The 19,307-nt window shown below is 43.3% G+C and overlaps 4 protein-coding genes across 7 annotated transcripts in view; all 4 read left to right on the top strand.

The window, feature by feature from the left end:
- The window catches only part of LOC134191830 (aminopeptidase-like), a 7,818-nt gene extending 3,407 nt beyond the window's left edge, over window positions 1-4,411 (top strand). Inside the window, exons 9-20 of the mRNA XM_062660452.1 lie at window positions 198-301; window positions 366-462; window positions 536-621; window positions 1,398-1,499; window positions 2,205-2,257; window positions 2,332-2,401; window positions 3,156-3,275; window positions 3,342-3,383; window positions 3,451-3,521; window positions 3,740-3,926; window positions 3,979-4,053; window positions 4,116-4,411. Of these exons, the coding sequence (XP_062516436.1) occupies window positions 198-301; window positions 366-462; window positions 536-621; window positions 1,398-1,499; window positions 2,205-2,257; window positions 2,332-2,401; window positions 3,156-3,275; window positions 3,342-3,383; window positions 3,451-3,521; window positions 3,740-3,926; window positions 3,979-4,053; window positions 4,116-4,253 (1,145 nt within the window). The 3' untranslated portion in view covers window positions 4,254-4,411. The remainder of the gene's footprint in view (window positions 1-197; window positions 302-365; window positions 463-535; window positions 622-1,397; window positions 1,500-2,204; window positions 2,258-2,331; window positions 2,402-3,155; window positions 3,276-3,341; window positions 3,384-3,450; window positions 3,522-3,739; window positions 3,927-3,978; window positions 4,054-4,115) is intronic.
- Window positions 4,412-8,443: 4,032 nt separating this feature from the next.
- On the top strand, window positions 8,444-9,682 carry LOC134192363 (uncharacterized). The gene has a single exon (XM_062661100.1). It carries the CDS (start codon window positions 8,482-8,484, stop codon window positions 9,439-9,441), a length of 960 nt encoding a protein of 319 aa, XP_062517084.1. The 5' UTR covers window positions 8,444-8,481; the 3' UTR covers window positions 9,442-9,682.
- A 1,703-nt stretch (window positions 9,683-11,385) lies between these two features.
- On the top strand, window positions 11,386-15,290 carry LOC134192281 (uncharacterized). 3 transcript variants are annotated; one of them, XM_062661003.1, is made up of 3 exons: window positions 11,386-11,409; window positions 11,471-11,584; window positions 13,912-15,290. In XM_062661003.1, the coding sequence occupies exon 3, from the start codon at window positions 13,929-13,931 to the stop codon at window positions 14,916-14,918; it is 990 nt and encodes a 329-aa protein (XP_062516987.1). In that variant the 5' UTR covers window positions 11,386-11,409; window positions 11,471-11,584; window positions 13,912-13,928; the 3' UTR covers window positions 14,919-15,290. The 3 variants fall into 3 exon arrangements, with proteins under 3 accessions (XP_062516987.1, XP_062516986.1, XP_062516988.1); XM_062661002.1 differs by lacking the exons at window positions 11,386-11,409; window positions 11,471-11,584 and adding an exon at window positions 12,768-13,421 and having other exon boundaries at window positions 13,912-15,289; XM_062661004.1 differs by lacking the exons at window positions 11,386-11,409; window positions 11,471-11,584 and adding an exon at window positions 13,449-13,784.
- Window positions 15,291-15,636: 346 nt separating this feature from the next.
- On the top strand, window positions 15,637-18,962 carry LOC134192279 (uncharacterized). Of its 2 annotated transcripts, none has more exons than XM_062661001.1 (2): window positions 15,637-15,845; window positions 17,838-18,962. In XM_062661001.1, exon 2 carries the CDS (start codon window positions 17,855-17,857, stop codon window positions 18,809-18,811), a length of 957 nt encoding a protein of 318 aa, XP_062516985.1. In that variant the 5' UTR covers window positions 15,637-15,845; window positions 17,838-17,854; the 3' UTR covers window positions 18,812-18,962. The 2 variants fall into 2 exon arrangements, with proteins under 2 accessions (XP_062516985.1, XP_062516984.1); XM_062661000.1 differs by lacking the exon at window positions 15,637-15,845 and adding an exon at window positions 17,094-17,315.
- The last annotated feature ends 345 nt before the right edge of the window (window positions 18,963-19,307 follow it).

Raw genomic sequence — 19,307 nt, 5'->3', positions numbered from 1 at the left:
TAGCAACTGAAACTTTACAAATAATATCAAATAGATGTTAAACAGATTAATTAGTTTATTAATTAATTAACGGATCTGCAAACGGACAAACAGGTATAGACAAATAGACAACCAATCCACATCACTGACAAACATAAATCGACAACAGTACGGTCGTACGTACACACTGCGTCTAACATTTCTGTTTATATCAACAGGCGAGGCGGTACCGACCGGTTGCTATGCCGCAGATTTCGAAAAAATTAAAGAAGGCTCCATCGCTCTACTACCATACAACACCAACTGTACATACTACCAAAAGGTCAGTACCATGCATCGTCATTCCATCAAACCTCGCGCCATATCTATGAGTTCGAAACTTCAAGGCAAGACTAGCTGAAGACGCGGGAGCAACAGCGGTAATATTCTATTACGAAGACGAAGAGTTCAACACTCAGGGTCCATCAAAAAGTCGAGTTAGAGGTAAGAGTTATCGCAACAAACAGGCATGCGCATTTCGTGACGAGATGACTGAACGGTGTGTATATAATCTAAGGTGACGAACTCAACGAAACTGTCAGTATTCCGGTAATCAGTCTTTCGTATCCTCTCAGTCGACAGTTTGGCGGAGATGAGAAGCAAGTGAGTGCGTGCGTGTGCGTGCGTGCGTGTGTGTGTGTGTGTGTGTGTGTGTGTGTGTGTGTGTGTGTGTGTGTGTGTGTGTGTGTGTGTGTGTGTGTGTGTGTGTGTGTGTGTGTGTGTGTGTGTGTGTGTGTGTACACGTGCAGTATACCTCTAAACGCAAGAGCGATTTGAAATTAAAATAAATGAATGCGAACGCGCACAGCTTGCTGTATAGATATAGTCGCTTTCGACTGGCACTAAAATGTTCTGTTAGTGGACGTTTTATATAAGCCGCTCAGTAACTGCTAAGTCAAGTATTGTCGCATGAGCTCTCAACTGTTCTTTTCTAGACGTCGGCAATCATTCTCAAAAGTGAGTTTTGTAACAGCAGATGCATTTTTGGCTGAATGATTTATATAGTCTAAGCAGACGGCTTTTTACTAACTAGATTATATGATGAAAACCAAGCTTCTCAAAAATAGCTGTCGATAATTGTATTAAACTCTCCTTATAATATTTAAACTTAACTTAAATATTAAATATAGTTTGGAAAAGTAGCTATTACCCTTATCATTTAATAAATTTTTAGTATTTAATGAAATTGCTTTTGTGCTCTAATTATAGAGAAAATACGCCACTCGATACATTAGATAATTGGCGCAAACCTAAATGTATTTATCATCGAGAACGCATTTGTTCATATGTTAGACGATTGCAATACATATACAAGTTAACTAGATAACTTGTGACACGTTTGTGAATATGTCGTATTGATATTGTTGTTGTTTGTTTAGAAAGGAGATATTATCATCGAAACTAGCACGTCGATAACCATGTCGTACACATACAATCTCTTTGCTGAGACTCCATACGGCAGAGGCGACCGCCTCATTGTGGTCAGTATATATGGACTAAGAATGAGAAACTGTAATGAAAACTGCAGTCACGGGCGGGCAAGCAGACAGACAAGTATAGGTAACAAACAAACAGGCGAATGAGCTAGTGGGCATATAGATGGACAGACAAGCAGACGGACAAGTCGATCAACAACAATACAAACAACATCCGTGGCTAGTCTCTCTTAATTTCAAAAAGCTGCTGATAAAAAGTGTTACGCATATACGTGCATGCATGCATGCAGCCAAAAATGAGGTCACTAACTGCTGCATACGTTTTAGTTAGATAAAACTAAACTACTCAGGACACTCTACAACCGTATGTGGCAGCAACCTTCTAAACATATATAGTTGATCATAAGGAACACTCGCAACCCTACGTCAACAGAAACATTTAGCATGCCACTGTGTGCAAAAGGTAAAACTAAAAGAGTGGCATTGTACAATATTTAATCATAAGATTTTAGCTGTGCTGATTTTTAATTAAGCGAATGGCCATGCACACCTTGTAACACAGACTAGAGCGTTGAATCTGTGCAATTTTCGTCTCGAAAAATCTGAATATTTTGTACACGTAGAATGATGACACACAATGTTTGACTCGGACACTCATTCGTTTCACACACAACACTAGTTGCTAGGCAATTGCTCTACATCATTCCTAAATTTTGTGTTTTGCTCATATTCTCTCTTGTCTTTCAATAGGTTGGTTCTCATCTCGACTCGGTGCAAGAGGGCGTCGGAATGAACGACAACGGGTAAACTGATCACGTTATCTTCATTCTTCTGTGTTGCGCTCTTATCAGTATATACGCGTACTTTGTATATGTAGGAGTGGCTCTTCTACTAACCTTGAGATTGCAATACAAATTGCTCGTCTCAACCTGGAACCAGTCAACAAGGTATGTATATGCACGTATACCTTGACGCAACACTCAAATCTATATAAAAAGGAACAGGCGCCGTTTTTGTGTTTGTATGCCACGCTTTCACCGCCACAGAAATCGACAGTACGAGATCGGACCACATCGAGCACGTTTGCTTTCTTAGTCGCAGGATTCTTCAGAGTCGACCTTAACTGGGTCCCCATTTCTGGAACCGACCATACACTCTTTGCTTCTGCTTTGCTAGACCCAGATCGTTAGGCACGACGTTCAAACTATAGCTATAGAGAAAGAGCATCGCGCGTAAGAGAATGAACGGTTGTTCGCTTTCGCATAGTCGAAACAGCAGAAATAGAGCGTCTAATGTATAGGACATTCTCTCGACTAAATCAAACTCCAAACAACTGGATGATCCAGTCGAATCCTATTATCATATAAAGACGTAAAGCTGCACAAACAACTCACGCTGTCACTGAAAATTTTCAACTACCAGTGCTAACAACATCAAATAAACCAACTAGTACAATATAAACTAGATATTCGAAGAAAAGGTTTCTTGCTTTGACTCTGCGTGCGTTAGAGCAACAAACGTATTTCTCATACCTTCAGATGACCTCAAGAACGTATACGACATCACTGCGTAGCTGCTGGTTTATGATGTTATTACATGCTTCATTTAAAGTTTTAATTTGAATGCCAATAAACATATATCAAGACTAGAGCAATCGAATTTGCAAATCCAACCGTTATCGTTATGTATTTATATGCATAGGTACGATTCGCTTGGTGGGGAGCCGAGGAGTTGGGTCTGCTCGGATCAAAATTCTACACAAGCAATCTAACCGAAGAGGAAATCGCCGACCATGCGCTCAACCTCAATTTCGATATGGTGGTACGCTGAGTATCTTTGAGTGCACTGGTTTATCACTAGTTTATTGATTTCACTCGATTGTTTGAGGGTTCTCCCAACTATCTCCGAGGTGTGTACAACGGATCAGGGGTAACGATATCCTTAGACATCAATATTATATCAAATATGATATACTCACAATCGACCTTCTCTCTAGTTTACAGATGGTAGTGATGAAATGAAATATGCCTGTGGCAAAATTCAAGAAGTCTTTGAGGAGAGATTTGCGTACGACTACATACACACGCGCGCGCACACACGCGCGCGCACGCGCACGCGCATACACACACACACACACACACACACACACAAACACACACATACACAAACACACACACACACACACACACACACACACACACACACACACACACACACACACACACACACACACACAAACACACACACTATGCACTCTCTAATATAATTTTTGTCATATATCCTAGACAACAGAATCTTAGCTACAGTATCGTACAGTTCACCGGACGATCCGATTACGGACCGTTCATCGACGCCGAAATCGCCATACCCGCTGGAGGTTTATCCACCGGAGCCGACGGCCTGAAGACGACGGAAGAGAGAAACATGTACGGAGGACTCGCAAACGCAGCGTTCGACACCTGCTACCACATGGTCTCGTCACTCAAAACTTTTCAAATTAATTATTAATTAATGTTTATTGAAGGAGTGCGACACCATTGACAATGTCGATCAGACGGTTCTTGGTCAAATGGCCGACGCGTCAGCATACACTCTACAAGTATTTTGCTGTCTGCACGTGCGCAATGAACATAACACTTGTGTATACATGTTGTGTTATAGAAACTAATGTATGTGAAGGATCTGAAGTCATTTCTTAGTGACGTCAACTACAAGGAAGATAATTCTAATAATGAGAAAATTAGGTTTCGCAAGAGGAGGGCCGTGCGCATAGAGCCCATCTACAAGTTTCAACCCTAGAGACATGCGAAGGAAGATGTGACGTTGAGCTGACTTTTGCACGAGAACGGAAGCATATATACATGTTAATTGTTTGTCTATTTTCTTTATTGATGAGCAATCTCTGTTATACATTTATTAGACTGTTATATTATAAATATATGAACTGGCCTTTCTCTATATAATTCTAATCTGTTAATGATAGTGCTTAAAGGCCTATACAAACGGTGGATGCCACGGAAGCCACGTCTTCTATTTTTTTGCGTTTACATTATAGACGTTTTGAGCGTGCTCCTTACGTGCTGTTGCGTTTTCTTACGTTCTTGCCTGCACGTTCACATTCACACTAAAACGGCGGGAGACGGAAGGACAGATGAAGAAAAGATGGAAGAACGTCTAATTGAGAGCGTTCGTATGTATCATTGTATTTTTACATTGCCGAGACCTGTTTCCTGTATTGTGCGCATGATAGCTATAGGTTCCTTGCTGGAGCCTTTCGGCAACAACTGCATGGAGCGACCCATTCTTTCTTTTCCTCTGTTGCCGTTTTCGACACGACGCAAGCGCCAAAATCGAAGTTGCAATTATTAGCCAAACAGCATCTTCGTAAGACATTGCACTGTATAGCGTGCGTTAAATTATGCCTTTGCAAGCCACGAATTGACGAAAGGCTAGCGCGTTAACCAGGAAACGCAAGACGCAGAAGTGTTGTTAATGTAAACGCAGTTTTAAAGGACCACTTCACCGATCGACGCACGCGCATTAACTCTTGACTTCACCCTTGGTCGCTAATCGTTTCCTGGTCTTTTTTCATGTTGGGAAGTTTGGCGCTATTTCAGAGCAAACTTGATAGCTGAGCATTATGATTAGCGCCAAAAAACAAAATCGTACGAGACGTTTTCTCCAAATAACGTTTATTATGTGTAGGCTTCGTTTTACAGCTTCGTGTAAACTTTGATATTTGCTTAGGCAAAGTAAAATGTGCTTTCGCATCACTGACTCATCGAGGGCAAAAAGCACACATACTGTATTACGGCGATGGTTCGGCTGTAGAATAAAGGCACATTGTGTCACGTGATTATGTGTGGTGACGCACGTTTCCGAGTGTTTTTCGCATTACTCATGCTCTTTTGAACTATAGTATAGCCTGGCCCTCCATTCGTAGAAAGAAACACGGAGGAAAGTCCGAAAGACCAAGCGATTGCAAGTCGCTCAAGACAATCATGTGGAGTCTATGTACGAACGACCGAGTTGCTTATGAACTGTAACTTGCTGTTAGAGTCGCCTCAAGCGTCTAGACCCGTTTCTTGCGTTTGCTCTTGTAGTTGGCCTCGGAAAGCAAGACCAAAACAATGCGCCGCGCAACACAGCAAGCGTTCGGTCTGCAGCCCAAGGCCTTAACGCACGCTAGCGTCTACTGCATGTGCATCAATCGGTGAAGTGCTTCTTTTAATTAATGTGAACAGAAAAAACAAGCAAAGACGTAATAGGACGTGTTTAACATTACACACGCAAGACTTTAGTGTCTGCGTTCGCGTCTTGCGTCTTTGCTCCATGTTCCATTATTCTCTTCACATTAAAACTGCGTTTATATTAATTAAACGTGTTTGCTTGGTTAGCGCGCTAGCCTTGCAACGACGTAAGTTAACGTACGCTATACATTGCAAAGTCTTACGAAGAAGCTGTTTTACTGCCCAATTTTAGCGCTTGTGTTGTGTCGAAACAACAAGAGAGAAAAAGGACGAGAGAATGAGTTGCTCCAGTTCCTGCCAAAAGGCTCCAGCAACGAGCCTATCACAATGTGAAAGAAATGCGTCTCGGCGATGCAAAAATACAATGAGACAAACGAACGCTCTCAATTAGACGTTCTTCCATTAGAAAATAGGAGACTTACTACGCCACAAGTAAGGTTGATATAAAGAACGCGAGACGCAAGACGCAACGAGTCTATTTTCTGGCGTTTCTTTACTTACGTGTCCTTCCGTCTCCTTTTGCGTTCGCCGTTTTAATGTGAACAGACACGCAAGGACGTAAGAAAGCGCAAGAGCACGTAAAGAGCACGTAACACCTCCTTACGTCTTTTTAAATTAAAATTTTAGGGGCTTGTTGCCCAACTTTTATAATAAAATCATTATAATTCATGACATAACTGCTAGATTTAGACTATCAGTTAAAACGTTCCAAAATTTATCACTTGTTTAATGCTAGTAGAGTTTTTCAACGGTCTAAAAGTCAAGTTGTCTCCATAGTAACAAGACACGCATCCACTGTTTTAAACAAGGTTGCGACGGTTATTGCGCGCCCACTTCGCTCAAACATGCAGGGGACGCGAGGCTACGTAGAGATCGCGAACAGTCTGATGGAATTAGAATCTTTTTCTTGCGTTCACGTTCATTTTGACTAGTTTCGTACCTTGGGTGTTCAAATTTTATTTGAAAAAGACGTCAAATACGCTCGTCAGCGCAACGGAGGTAAAAATCGATCCATCTGATTGTTGTACTTCGTGTAACGAATCGTCGTGCCAAGTTTTGGTGTTATACGTTTAGTTTTGCCAACTTAATAGAAGAAGGCTCGTAATGGCGTCCATACTGTCGCGCAACATTCGAGTGCGCCGGAAGTTCTCTGCAAGTTGCAAGGTTGCTTGGAGACATGCAAGTGAGCTGGACGTAAGCTATACGGACACTGCTTCTACACTTTAAGAGACGAATGGAGCTGGTCATGTTGTACCGTGTACTAGGAAGAAGGAATACCAGAAGTGCAGGTTAGTCAAGAATGCACGTCGATTTGAAGCTGAAGCCAGGAGTTTTGAATATTGTCACTTTGCAGACGTAGCAATTGATGATGAAATGAAATCACAAAGGGAAGAGCTAATAGGAATAAATTATTCATAAAATCTTTCTGGCTAGCCCTTTAATGTAAACCCGGCGTAAACCCGACTTTACTGCATTACTCTCAAAATGCCCTAAAGCACAATCATATTCCACAAGATTGTAATGTAATGAGCCCTCCAAACCTCAAAATTTTTTTACGCTTCTAGGTTTTAGTACGTATCACGGCCGACGGAAGCAATGTAAAGGTAGAGCGACCTGACGCTCATTAGAGGAACGCAATTTAACGCGCGTTACAAGCAGGTGGTTTAATTAATTAACAGGACTTACTGCATGTACTACAAACCGTCTTTCAGTTAAATACAGGGCATTCTTGCACAACTTCAAAACTAAACAGAAACACTATTAGGTAATCCCTAAATATATTATTCCATTTAATCAGCAATTTCACGACCGGAATGCGGCAATACATACTGTCGGGTTCCTGGACCTCAAAAGAGGCCCCTTTATATCCTTATGTCAAGCCACTAAGACTTTTAGTAGTGACTGGTTATAAAAGTTGCATGCCAACCAAACTAGACGTAAGAACGTGTCTGTATATTCGTCCACGGTCCAGTAAGATACCACGCGCCATCAGTTTGTTCATCTAGTGCCAGGTTGTCCTATCTAAAGCAGAAATCAAACTTTTGCATAACAATTAATTAACACTAATGAGATTGCCGATATCCGAGCTACCATCTCTGTATGTTATATGCTCCTGGTATGTATAGACATGCAGGCAGACAACAAAAGCCTGTTGCTCTTCAAGCGTCATGGCGATAACATAAATTGATAATAGAAACATTTCGCTCTTACAAGACGTATACACGCTGCATGCGACACTCTCATTCCAACGCTCCCGTCTGCTAAAAAATTTGGTTCCCCGTTCATACTAACAAGTTCGAGATGTTGTGTCGAAAGGATTGTATACGGAGAACGCGAAAGTTTGAAGACAAGACTGCCGGCTAGGTTGTGATGGCGCTAGCTACAGATTACACACATCCTCATATCGCATACAAATTCGATTTGCTTCAATCGAATGCAAACTATGTACAAGACAATACCGCGCGTGTTCTCACTCTAGACATGTCTAGACTGTGATTTGTGGTTGCATACCAAATCAGTCACTGGGACGTGTAAATTAGGACAGAGCGAGCAACTACAAGCTCAAAAAGAAACAACCATGCAGAAAGTGTGCATGCGCTCTCCGAGTCATTCAGACTGCAAGTCCTTCAAACTATCCATCTATCAAATAGATATCAACGATAATGATAATTTGAGTAAGAAGCCCGTCTGTAGTTAGAGTGTCGATGACGCAATCGCAGCATCATGTGTGTGCTAACTTCTTTCTAAAATCAGAAAGTGAGTAACTCTCTCACTCGATGGAGAGAGCTTTTGACGTCAAAGAAGAAGCGCACGCTCGCGCTCGAGACGACCGACTAGCAAAACTAAACAAAGCGTTCAATGAGTCGCGCGTAAAGTTGCTCGAACTACAAAAACTACCGGAATTGGCGAGACTCTTCTCTTCTAGCAACACCGCCATTGATCACCCGAACGTGACGACCGGAGAGACAGCGAAAACAAGGGCAAACAACAGTGTGCGTCACACACGGAAGTGGTGTCATCACTCTGAGGTATTGCGCAAAGGCGCGTCGTCCGGTAATCAGAGCGAAACGAACGATAGTAGCACCACCAACAAACGTTCGTCGCAATCTATCGGGAACAGTAAGTGTGAAGCCGATGATGTGACCTCGACTGGTCAAGAAACTTTACAACAACAACAACAACGACGACGACGACCACAACAGCCTTCAGTCGCTGGAACTGAGATGTCGACGGTGTCCGATCAAGAGGCGTCTGTACGGTCTCTACGGATCGTTCGCGTAGAAAGCATTTGCCCGCAACATCGAGTTGTGCAGACGCAGGCTCGACAGAACGGATTTGCACTAAGCGATTACGACAAAGCAAACAGGATGTCACAAATGCAACAACGTCTGTGTCCTAATTTGGCTTCGTTTGTGTATCATTCCGGGATCCAGCGGTACACGTACAATCAGCATTTTCGATATTGCGTGGATTCGACTGCCACGTTTCGAAGAGAGACTCGCACTCATCGCGTTTCTGAGCCTTCTTACAACGTGACGCGTGGCCAATTCTGGTTCCCACTAACAACGAACGAACGACAACATGCAAGTACAACCACCGCAGTAGGCCAGCGCATATGCTCACCACAACAGAATCTAAGAGATCAACAAAATTTGTTAAAAAGAAGGTCGACGATCGAAAGTTACAGTGACTCATCTCGCTTGGCTAAGTCTAAGAAACCAAGGATTGTTGCCTAGAGACCTGTTGTGACGTCAGGTCTATACAAACCATAGATTTTGATATAAATGACATGACACTGCATTGAGTTGAACAAAACTGTTGGTTTTGGTTTTGTATCGTTTGAATGATACACAAAGAGTTTTAATATCGTGACTCTAGACTTTGAGGTTTGGAGTACCCCCGTTCTATAATTATACTGTAGGTATGGCATTGCTGTATCGTGAGGATACAGTAATATAAGAATACATTGTGTTGATGTTCTCATGCGCAAAACCGCAAGCATGTCCCAAAGCCAACCTCGCAAAACGTAAATAAACAAAACTATCAATCTATATATGATTGCGCTAATCGTCATCTTATCCGTACGCGAAAGTTGTGTCGTGTCCGGAGACGGGAAGTAGACCGTCCATATGCACGCAGTGCGGCGGGACGGATGGACGGATGGACGCGCCGATGCTGCTGGACGGGTGCGATTTCGCGCTCGATTCGCCGGGGACCCATCTAGAGGACTCGACTTGGGTGGGCTTGTTCCGTCGCGGAAGTTGCGTCATGCTCTAGACGGAAAATGGACTCGGGGCGGGTTCGATTTCTACTACCTACCGCGTGCGCTCGGACTTATTGGGTGTAGGCTAGTTTAGTAAGAGCAATTCCGGCAAAAGCTTCTCCTCCTCGTGTGATTCGCGTGCCTTTAGCTCAGCGACTGCGCGGAAGAGCTCGGCTTGCGAGGCTACTGAAAGAAAATTATAGAAGTCGTCCTACTGCATGTGTGCACGTGTACTATTGCAAGAGTTATAAAATTGATTGTCTTCTCTAAAGTCACGTTTTATGGTTACCTAGCTAGACACCAAGGACGTCGTCTCTAAATAAATAAAGAAAAAACTATAATCCATGTGATAACTGCAATTTTTATTATCTGGCAATCAATTTTGCGTCAATCCTGCCACTAAGCAATTGCAACTCACACACTTCTCCTCTAGAGTTACGTAAGTCTTCAGGCGGTAAACACGTAGTAGTGCAGCATGTATAACAGGAAACGAAAGATATTCACAAATAGAACTGGAATTGCTAGTGAGTAAAGGTTACTATCGCTTGCGTTAGTGACAAACCATGGCATTCAATCATTTCTGCATGCCCACCCGCAAACCATAAACTTAGAATGAGGTGACAACGCATGAATGGGCACGAATGACGCGTATGAAGACCACCATCTAAACAGTGGCAACGGAACCGGTCAGGCTGGTTCACAAAGTTTAAACTTTTGCCAGTCGATTACAGGTATTGGCAGCGCCAGATCTAGGAAATTTTGAAAGAGGGGTTCACCATTAGCAGTTATTCATAGCATTACTAATTTTCTCTTTTCTAATAAAATTACATCAAATTATATGAAATTATTAAACCACGCCTATTGGAAAGAGGAGGTTGAAACCCCCTGAACCCCATCTGGATCCAGCCCTGATTGGTGCCTACTTCCTGTTTCGGGATAGAGATAACTAGGTAATCCTAGACTTTAATCTCGGATCGTCGCGAAACGCGGCGGAAGGGTCGAGATCGACTGTCCGAGACAAACGGTCGAGTCGGATTTCGCCCAGACTGCCTCCGACGGCCAGAAACGAGACTTTGACGGCCTGAAATGAGATGCGCCGGAGTTTGTTTGCTAAATTAATTAGATGTGACGTGGGCTCTACGACGTTCTCCAATTTTAATTCTCTCGCCTACACTGGAGACGCGCCCGCTGCAGTCGGAGTTTAACGCAGCTCCTTATCCATTTGACATTTTGTGTGTGCGCGCGCGTGAGTAGATTTTGTCTCTAGAGTAACACGTGGACCCGCCCTACGGTGAGATTGTAATACAGTTGAAAGCAATCACATAGACTAGTATAGCGTTTCTTAGGGGCTAGGGCCACGCCTCTTAGTGCACGTTAGGCCTGACCACTCCTATTATTTGCTTCCGCCGCCGTTGCCCTCTAGCTGCGTATGCATGCAGAAGTAAAGTCAGTTACAAATTAAACCATGCAGTTGTGGTTTCAGAAGTTTTGTGTGAATTTAGACTGCGATGAGAACCAACAAAGCGTGAAACGGCTGCCGTTCGAGCGAACGAACTAGAACTTTCGTTGGTCGGATGTTGTCTCATTACTTCTTCTCACACTTTGTTCACAACGAGGTAATAGTCCATTGTGATGGTGGTTCACTTCCGCCGTAGGCGTGATTAGGGTTGGGCTACTCGAGACCACATTCGGGTGCATATGTGGGCGTAGCACCCGTATGTACATACTGTACTGCCCAAAAGTAAAAAGTAGGCGTGGTGCCTACTAACCACTACTTGTAGATATCAGTGTCTGAACGTGAACACGTCAACGTAGCACGTGATTGTCGATTAACTTACTATAGTTGCGAGTATATAATATCATATGCTACCTGAGAAATGTAGGACTGCATGGTGTGTGTGTGTGTGTGTGTGTGTGTGTGTGTGTGTGTGTGTGTGTGTGTGTGTGTGTATGTGTGTGTGTGTGTGTGTTTGTGTGTGTGTGTGTGTGTGTTTGTGTGTTTGTGTGTGTGTTTGTGTGTGTGTGTGTGTGTGTGTGTGTGTGTGCGTGCGCGCGCGTGCGTGTGTGTTTGTGTTGTGTGTGTGTGTGTGTGTGTGTGTGTGTGTGTGTGTGTGTGTGTGTGTGAATAGAAACTCTAGATGGGTTGTTTTACGGAATTGATTGGGGGACAGTTTGGAGGATTGTTTGGGTTTCAATGTATATATTTTATAAACATAATAATAAGTATTAATTATATACAATATATACAATTCCACCCAAAAACGGACAACACAAAAATTGAATTGAATTTATGAATATCGCAAGACTTCTTGCAGTTGTGCAAGTACAAATCAACTGTGTAGAGTATGCACCGTCGTATCAAGATTTGCTATATTAATTAATTAATACCAACAAGTAACCAGCCAGACCGAGAGGTGGAAAGCATAGTCATCCTAATGCCATACGATATAGTCATCATATTGACATATGATCGAAACAAAATAACAATCAAGGTAAGTGGTTTACCCAACAAAACCAAATAAACAAATACATAGAACATGACATAACTAATTGTCATCCTATATTCAATTCTATGGCATCATGGAATGGGTTGCAAACCTCTAATCCTTATGTGGTTTGGAGTTAACGCCAGTTGCAATGATATTTGTACAGATCATCTGTACAGTACAGAATGGCACGGATACCACGCCTACTTACCTCATTGCACCCCAAAGCCCTACCCTATCAGGTTGGATCCAGATCTTATCATTAGCAACTGTCTAGCTAAGCGGCTAGTGACGCTCATTTAACTAACCGCAAAATGCCACGCCATCACAATATAAACTACGCGTATATGTCGTAAGACTATGCCTCTAGTACATACTATTAGAGTGTATCACTAAAATGACTATTTATATACCTTGCGTGCTCATGTTTCATCGTCACAAAGAGATTTCACAGAAACTCGATGACGGTGCGTATACGTACAAGAATCTAATTAATTGGCGGCATCCGTTCCTGCCACTACTTAGCACACAAATATGCCGCATCATCACACGTGCATCCAACACCTAAAATTATAGCTCTAGTATGCTCAACGTTACATAATCTGGGCTCTTGCATTTACGACTGGTACACGTACAGTACCAAGATTAACAAAGTTCTAGTTATTACGACTGTAGAAAGTCGAGATCTAGAAATGAATGCGAACAGAGAGAGAGCGTTGATATGATAACGTACGATGACGTAATTCACATCGTCGCCCAAGTTCACCAAACAATAATTATTGTTTAGACTAACCGGAAGCGAAGTCCCACCTAGATTAAATTAGCAACGAACAAACAAGAGGTAGGTTTGTCATCATACCAGTCGTACAGGTGTAGCCTAGCCGATTGTGGTTACGTGTACAAACAGGCGTCCGAGTCAATCTTGTAATCGCTGCGGCGTGCCAGATTCTGTGTCGTAGTTGCAGAGGTAATACGTCTAGCCTGTTTGGTGTGTGTGTGTGTGTGTGTGTGTGTGTGTGTGTGTGTGTGTGTGTGTGTGTGTGTGTGTGTGTGTGTGTGTGTTGGTGTGAGTGTGTATTGAGAGTGAGAAAGCATGCAGTGGGCAGTGATAGTTGGCGAATGCTCGCGCGTGCCTCGGGCATTCTGGGCGTAGACATTCTTTACAGCAAGTTTGGGTAAACAAGACTGTGAATCTGGTGTCTAGCTAGCGCTCTCTGTCGCGCTCGTTAGCCTCACATCGGTCTTCAAAGTTCATGATTAACGTCATAGGGCTAGCGAAGCCACCTCAGCGCGTACCGTTTCGTGTAACGATGCACATAGAAGACCTTCAGTGAGTCGAATCAACGCGCATTAGCTAATTAGCGTTAGTACGTATATTTCTAGCATTTCGGGGTCGTCGCTATATTCATTGTGCATGCACTCACTTGACTACTACTCCAGCATGACCTCTGTTGCAGAGAGAAGACAGACTAAAATGTTAGTGATGAAGAAAGATGACGACGAGGTCGGAGGCGACGCTTGCGTGCGAGACGTTCGCATATCGCGTCTTAAAGCCGCCTTCGAGGAATGCGAGACGAAGCTGCGTCGACTTCGAGAGCTTCCGGAACTGTCGGCCATTTTTTTCTCTGATGATACCGACAAGTTGGGAAAACAGTTGACCTCTAGCCAGAAGCCGGAATTCGATAGACAAGTGGAGGTGAGAAACCGGAAACGGAGCGACCGCCCTCGAATTACACACAAAGAGGTGAGACCGCGAAGTGACGAATTAACGAGGCAACGAGCTGTTGCAGCAGAGAGGAAGGAGAGTGGTGATGCGAGCGAGTGCGAACGAGATCCGGCGGTGGCGTCGCTTCAAATTGTTGGAGTAAAAAGTCTTTGCCCTGAAGCACAATGCGCCATGCCTTCTCACGCCATGCCTTCACACGCCAGATACTTAGCCTTGCCTTCACACGCCAGATACTTAGCCATGCCTTCACACGCCAGGTATTTAGCTGCCACAGCAGCTGATCAACAGACCTCTAGGTTGCCATCTTACCATTCTTACTATTCGTGGTTACAGCAAGGACATACGCATTCACCACCACCACCACCACCATCATCATCATCCAGGTTCCTGCATCCCTATCAGCGCGTTGGCAATCATCAGCATCCGGTTTACTATTCTAATCAAAATGTTGGTTGGACTCCGACGTTTACCTATGGTGACCATACGCTTGAGGAGCCTCCGTGCAAAGTCAGTCGAGGTCAGTTCTGGTTTCCGTCGGACTCTTGGTGTGAAGAGCCCAGAAGTGTACGCGAGGGCGTGAAGTTGCAAGGCGTTGGCGTACCGCAAGAGAACAGGAATCAACTGGAACGCGATTCGTGTTACAATGTTTACGCGTATTGTGGTCTGTCTGCAAATCAAGCTCGATCTCAAACCTTGGTACATGGTTTGACCAAGAAAGCAGGGATTGCTACATTCTAGTTGACTGTTTTGGGTTATAGCACTAAAATTGTGTTGATGCTATTTTGTTCCTAGTTATAAGAGTTTTCATTTGAGTTTCCTGTTACTACTGAAATTATCCGAAATGCTTTTGTTGGCTATGCAAGTTAATAATAACCTAGTATTGATATTAACTTGGTGTCAAGTATCTGGCTTCTACGCTGGTTCCACATTTCATCAAGCAAACGTTTACGTTTACGCAAACAGAGAAGGCATTCTGACTGTTTCCACTAACTTGTAAAACAGTTCTGCATCTCTGTCTGCTCAGGCTCACACCTAGGTAGTAGGTTTAAACATATCGATCCGATCTCTTTTATATAGTAATTGCAGACTGTGTACGCCAAAATTTTCCATACGAACGGTAGAATCACAGATGTTCTAAGTCTAGTGTGACTGCAGCATGATGTAATATGCGGGAACTCTTAGCTCTAGCAAACGTTTTGTGTGATTGTCGCGTTTTGTGCAAGTGATTTTCAAGTATCACAAGTGACAAAGACAATCACCACTTAGTCAAAAAAGTATTGACAAATAAGTCAATGTAATTTTTATGAAAAGATGTAAAGCGTTAGACCGTAATGGAATGATAGACGTTAAATTATAAGGATAGACTAAAAGCCGTAAGTGTAACCATAAACTTGGGAGTTCCAAACCATTGTTTCACGTGTGTGTGTGTGTGTGTGTGTGTGTGTGTGTGTGTGTGTGTGTGTGTGTGTGCGTGTAGATTTTGTCTCTAGAGTAACACGTGGACCCGCCTTACAGTGAGATTGTGAGATTGAGGCTACTCATGTGCCAAATAATGACGACTGGCGAAAGCTAATTTTTTACGTTTTCTTCGCTTATAGATACATTATAACTTTCGTTGGTCGGATGATGTCTCATTACTTCATCTTACACTTTGTTCACAACGAGGTAATAGTTCATTGTGATGGTGGCTCACTTCCGCCGTAGGCGTGACTACGGTTGGGCTACTCGAGACCACGTTCGGGTTCATGTGCATACGTACTGCCCAAAAGTACTCGTAGATATCAATGTCTGAACGTGAACACGTCACGTACCACGTGATTGCCAATTAACTTAGCATCTGTACTCTAGAGTTGTGAGTATATAATATTATATGCTACCTGAGAGATGTAGAACTGCATAGTGTGTGTTTGTGTGTGTGTGTGTGTGTGTGTGTGTGTGTGTGTGTGTGTGTGTGTGTGTGTGTGTGTGTGTGTGTGTGTGTGTGTGTAAATAGAAAATCTAGATAACTTGTTTCAGGGAATTGTTTGGGGAACAGTTTATAAAATCGTTTAGGTTTCAATGTATATACTTTATGAATATAATAATAACAAATATTAACTATATACAATATATACAATTCCACCCAAAAACGGACAACATAACAATTTAATTAAATTTATGAATAACGCAAGACTTCCTGCAGTTGTGCACGTACAAATCAACTGCGTAGAGTACGCAATGTCGTATCAAGATTGATATATTAATTTAATACCAACAAGCAACCAGCCAGACCGAGAGGTGGAACGATGTCCGCAATATCCCGACCAAAGCATACTTATGCTACTATTATAGTGTCATACGATATAGCCATCATATTGACATATGATCGAAACAAAATAACAACCAAGGTTTACCCAACAGACCCAAGTAAACAAATACATAGAACATGACATAACTAATTGTCATCCTAAATTCAATTCTATGGCATCATGGAATGGGTTGCAAACCTCTAATCCTTAAGTGGTTTGGAGTTAACGCCAGTTGCAATGATATTTGTACAGATCATCTGCAAGAAACGGTAGTACAAACCACACAGTACAGAATCAAGGTTGGATCCAGATCTTATCACTAGCAACTGTCTAGCTATTCGTCTAGTGACGCTCAGTTAGCTAACCGCAAAATGCCACGCCATCACAGTACAATCTACGCGTATATGTCGTAAGACTATGCCTCTAGTAGATACTATTAGAGTGTATCACTAGTATGCTCAACGTGCCGCCTGTATATAATCCGGGCTTCTGCACTTGCGACTGGTACACGTACAGTACCAAGATCAACAAAGTTCTAGTTATTATGAGCGTAGAAAGTCGAGATCTAGAAATGAATGCGAACAGAGAGAGGGCGTTGATATGATAACGTACGATGACGTAATTCACATCGTCGCCCAAGTTCACCAAACAATAATTATTGTGTAGACTAATCGGAAGCGAAGTCCCACCTAGATTAGATTAGCAACGAACAAAACAAGAAGTAGGTTTGTCATCATACCAGTCGTATAGGTGTAGCCTAGCCGATTGTGGTTACGTGTACAAACAGTCGTCCGAGTGAATCTTGTAATCGCTGCGACGTGCCAGATTCTGTGTCGCAGTTGCAGAGGTAATACGTCTAGCCTGTGGTCTGTGTGTGTGTGTGTGTGTGTGTGTGTGTGTGTGTGTGTGTGTGTGTGTGTGTGTGTGTGTGTGTGTGTGTGTGTGTGTGTGTGTGTGTGTGTGTGTGTGTGTGTGTTGGTGTGAGGTGTGTGAGAAAGCATGCAGTGGGCAGTGACAGTTGGCGAATGCTTGCGCGTGCCTCGGGCATTCTGGGCGTAGACAGTCTTTACAGCAAGTTTTGGGTAAACAAGACTGTCAATCTGGTGTCTAGCTAACGCTCTCTGTCGCGCTCGTTAGCCTCACATCGGTCTTCAAAGTTCATAATTAATTAACGTCATAGGACTAGCGAAGCCACCTAAGCGCGTACCGTTTCTTGTAATGATGCACACAGGAAGACCTTCAGTGAGTCGAATCAACGCGCATTAGCTAATTAGCGTTAGTACGTATATTTCTAGCATTTCGGGGTCGTCATTATATCTATTGTGCATGCACTCACTTGACTACTACTCCAGCATGACCTCTGTTGCAGAGAGAAGACAGACTAAAATGTTAGTGATGAAGAAAGATGACGACGAGGTCGGAGGCGACGCTTGCGTGCGAGACGTTCGCATATCGCGTCTTAAAGCCGCCTTCGAGGAATGCGAGACGAAGCTGCGTCGACTTCGAGAGCTTCCAGAACTGTCGGCCATTTTTTTCTCTGATGATACCGACAAGTTGGGAAAACAGTTGGCTTCTAGCCAGAAGCCGGAATTCGATAGGCAAGTGGAGGTGAGAAACCGGAAACGGAGCGACCGCCCTCGAATTACACACAAAGAGGTGAGACCGCGAAGTGGCGAATTAACGACGCAACGAGCTGTTGCAGCAGAGAGGAAGGAGAGTGGTGATGCGAGCGAGTGCGGACGAGATCCGGCGGTGGCGTCGCTTCGAATTGTCGGAGTAAAAAGTCTTTGCCCTGAAGCACAACGCGCCATGCCTTCACACGCCATGCCTTCACACGCCAGATACTTAGCCATGCCTTCACACGCCAGGTATCTAGCTGCCACAGCAGCTGATCAACAAACCTGTGTGTTGCCATCTTACCATTCTTACTATTCGTGGTTACAGCAAGGACATACGCATTCATCACCACCACCACCATCATCATCCAGGTTCCTGCATCCCTATCAGCGCGTTGGCAATCATCAGCATCTGGTTTACTATTCTAATCAAAATGATGGTTGGACTTCGACGTTTACCTATGGTGACCATACGCTTGAGGAGCCTCCGTGCAAAGTCAGTCGAGGTCAGTTCTGGTTTCCGTCGGACTCTTGGTGTGAAGAGCCCGGAAGTGTACGTGAGGGCGTGAAGTTGCAAGGCGTTGGCGTACCGCAAGAGAACAGGAATCAACTGGAACGTGATTTGTGTTACAATGCTCACTCGTATTGTAGTCTGTCTGCAAATCAAGCTCGATCTCAAACCTTGGTACATGGTTCGACCAAGAAAGCAGGGATTGCTACATTCTAGTTGACTGTTTTGGGTTATAGCACTAAAATTGTGTTGATGCTATTTTGTTCCTAGTTATAAGAGTTTTCATTTGAGTTTCCTGTTACTACTGAAATTATCCGAAATGCTTTTGTTGGCTATGCAAGTTAATAATAATAACTTAGTATTGATATTAACTTGGTGTCAAGTACGCTGGTTCCACATTTCATCAAGCAAACGTTTACGTTTACGCAAACAGAGAAGACATTCTCAACTGTTTTCACTAACTTGTAAAACAGTTCTGCATCTCTGTCTGCTCAGGCTCTCACCTAGGTAGTTGGTATAAACTTATCGATCCGATCACTTGTAGGTAGTAATTGCAGACTGTGTACGCCAAAATTTCTCATACGAGCGGCAGAATCACAGATGCGCTAAGTCTAATGTGACTGCAGCATGATGTAATATGCAGGAACTCTAAATTCTAGCAAACGTTTTGTGTGATTGTCGCGTCTAGCAAGTATCACCAGTCAAAGACAAT

This window comes from Corticium candelabrum, chromosome 16, assembly GCF_963422355.1.
Source record: "Corticium candelabrum chromosome 16, ooCorCand1.1, whole genome shotgun sequence".
NCBI lineage: Eukaryota > Metazoa > Porifera > Homoscleromorpha > Homosclerophorida > Plakinidae > Corticium > Corticium candelabrum.
The sequence above is the reverse complement of the archived record's forward strand: the minus strand, read 5'-3'. Positions and strand labels throughout refer to the sequence as shown.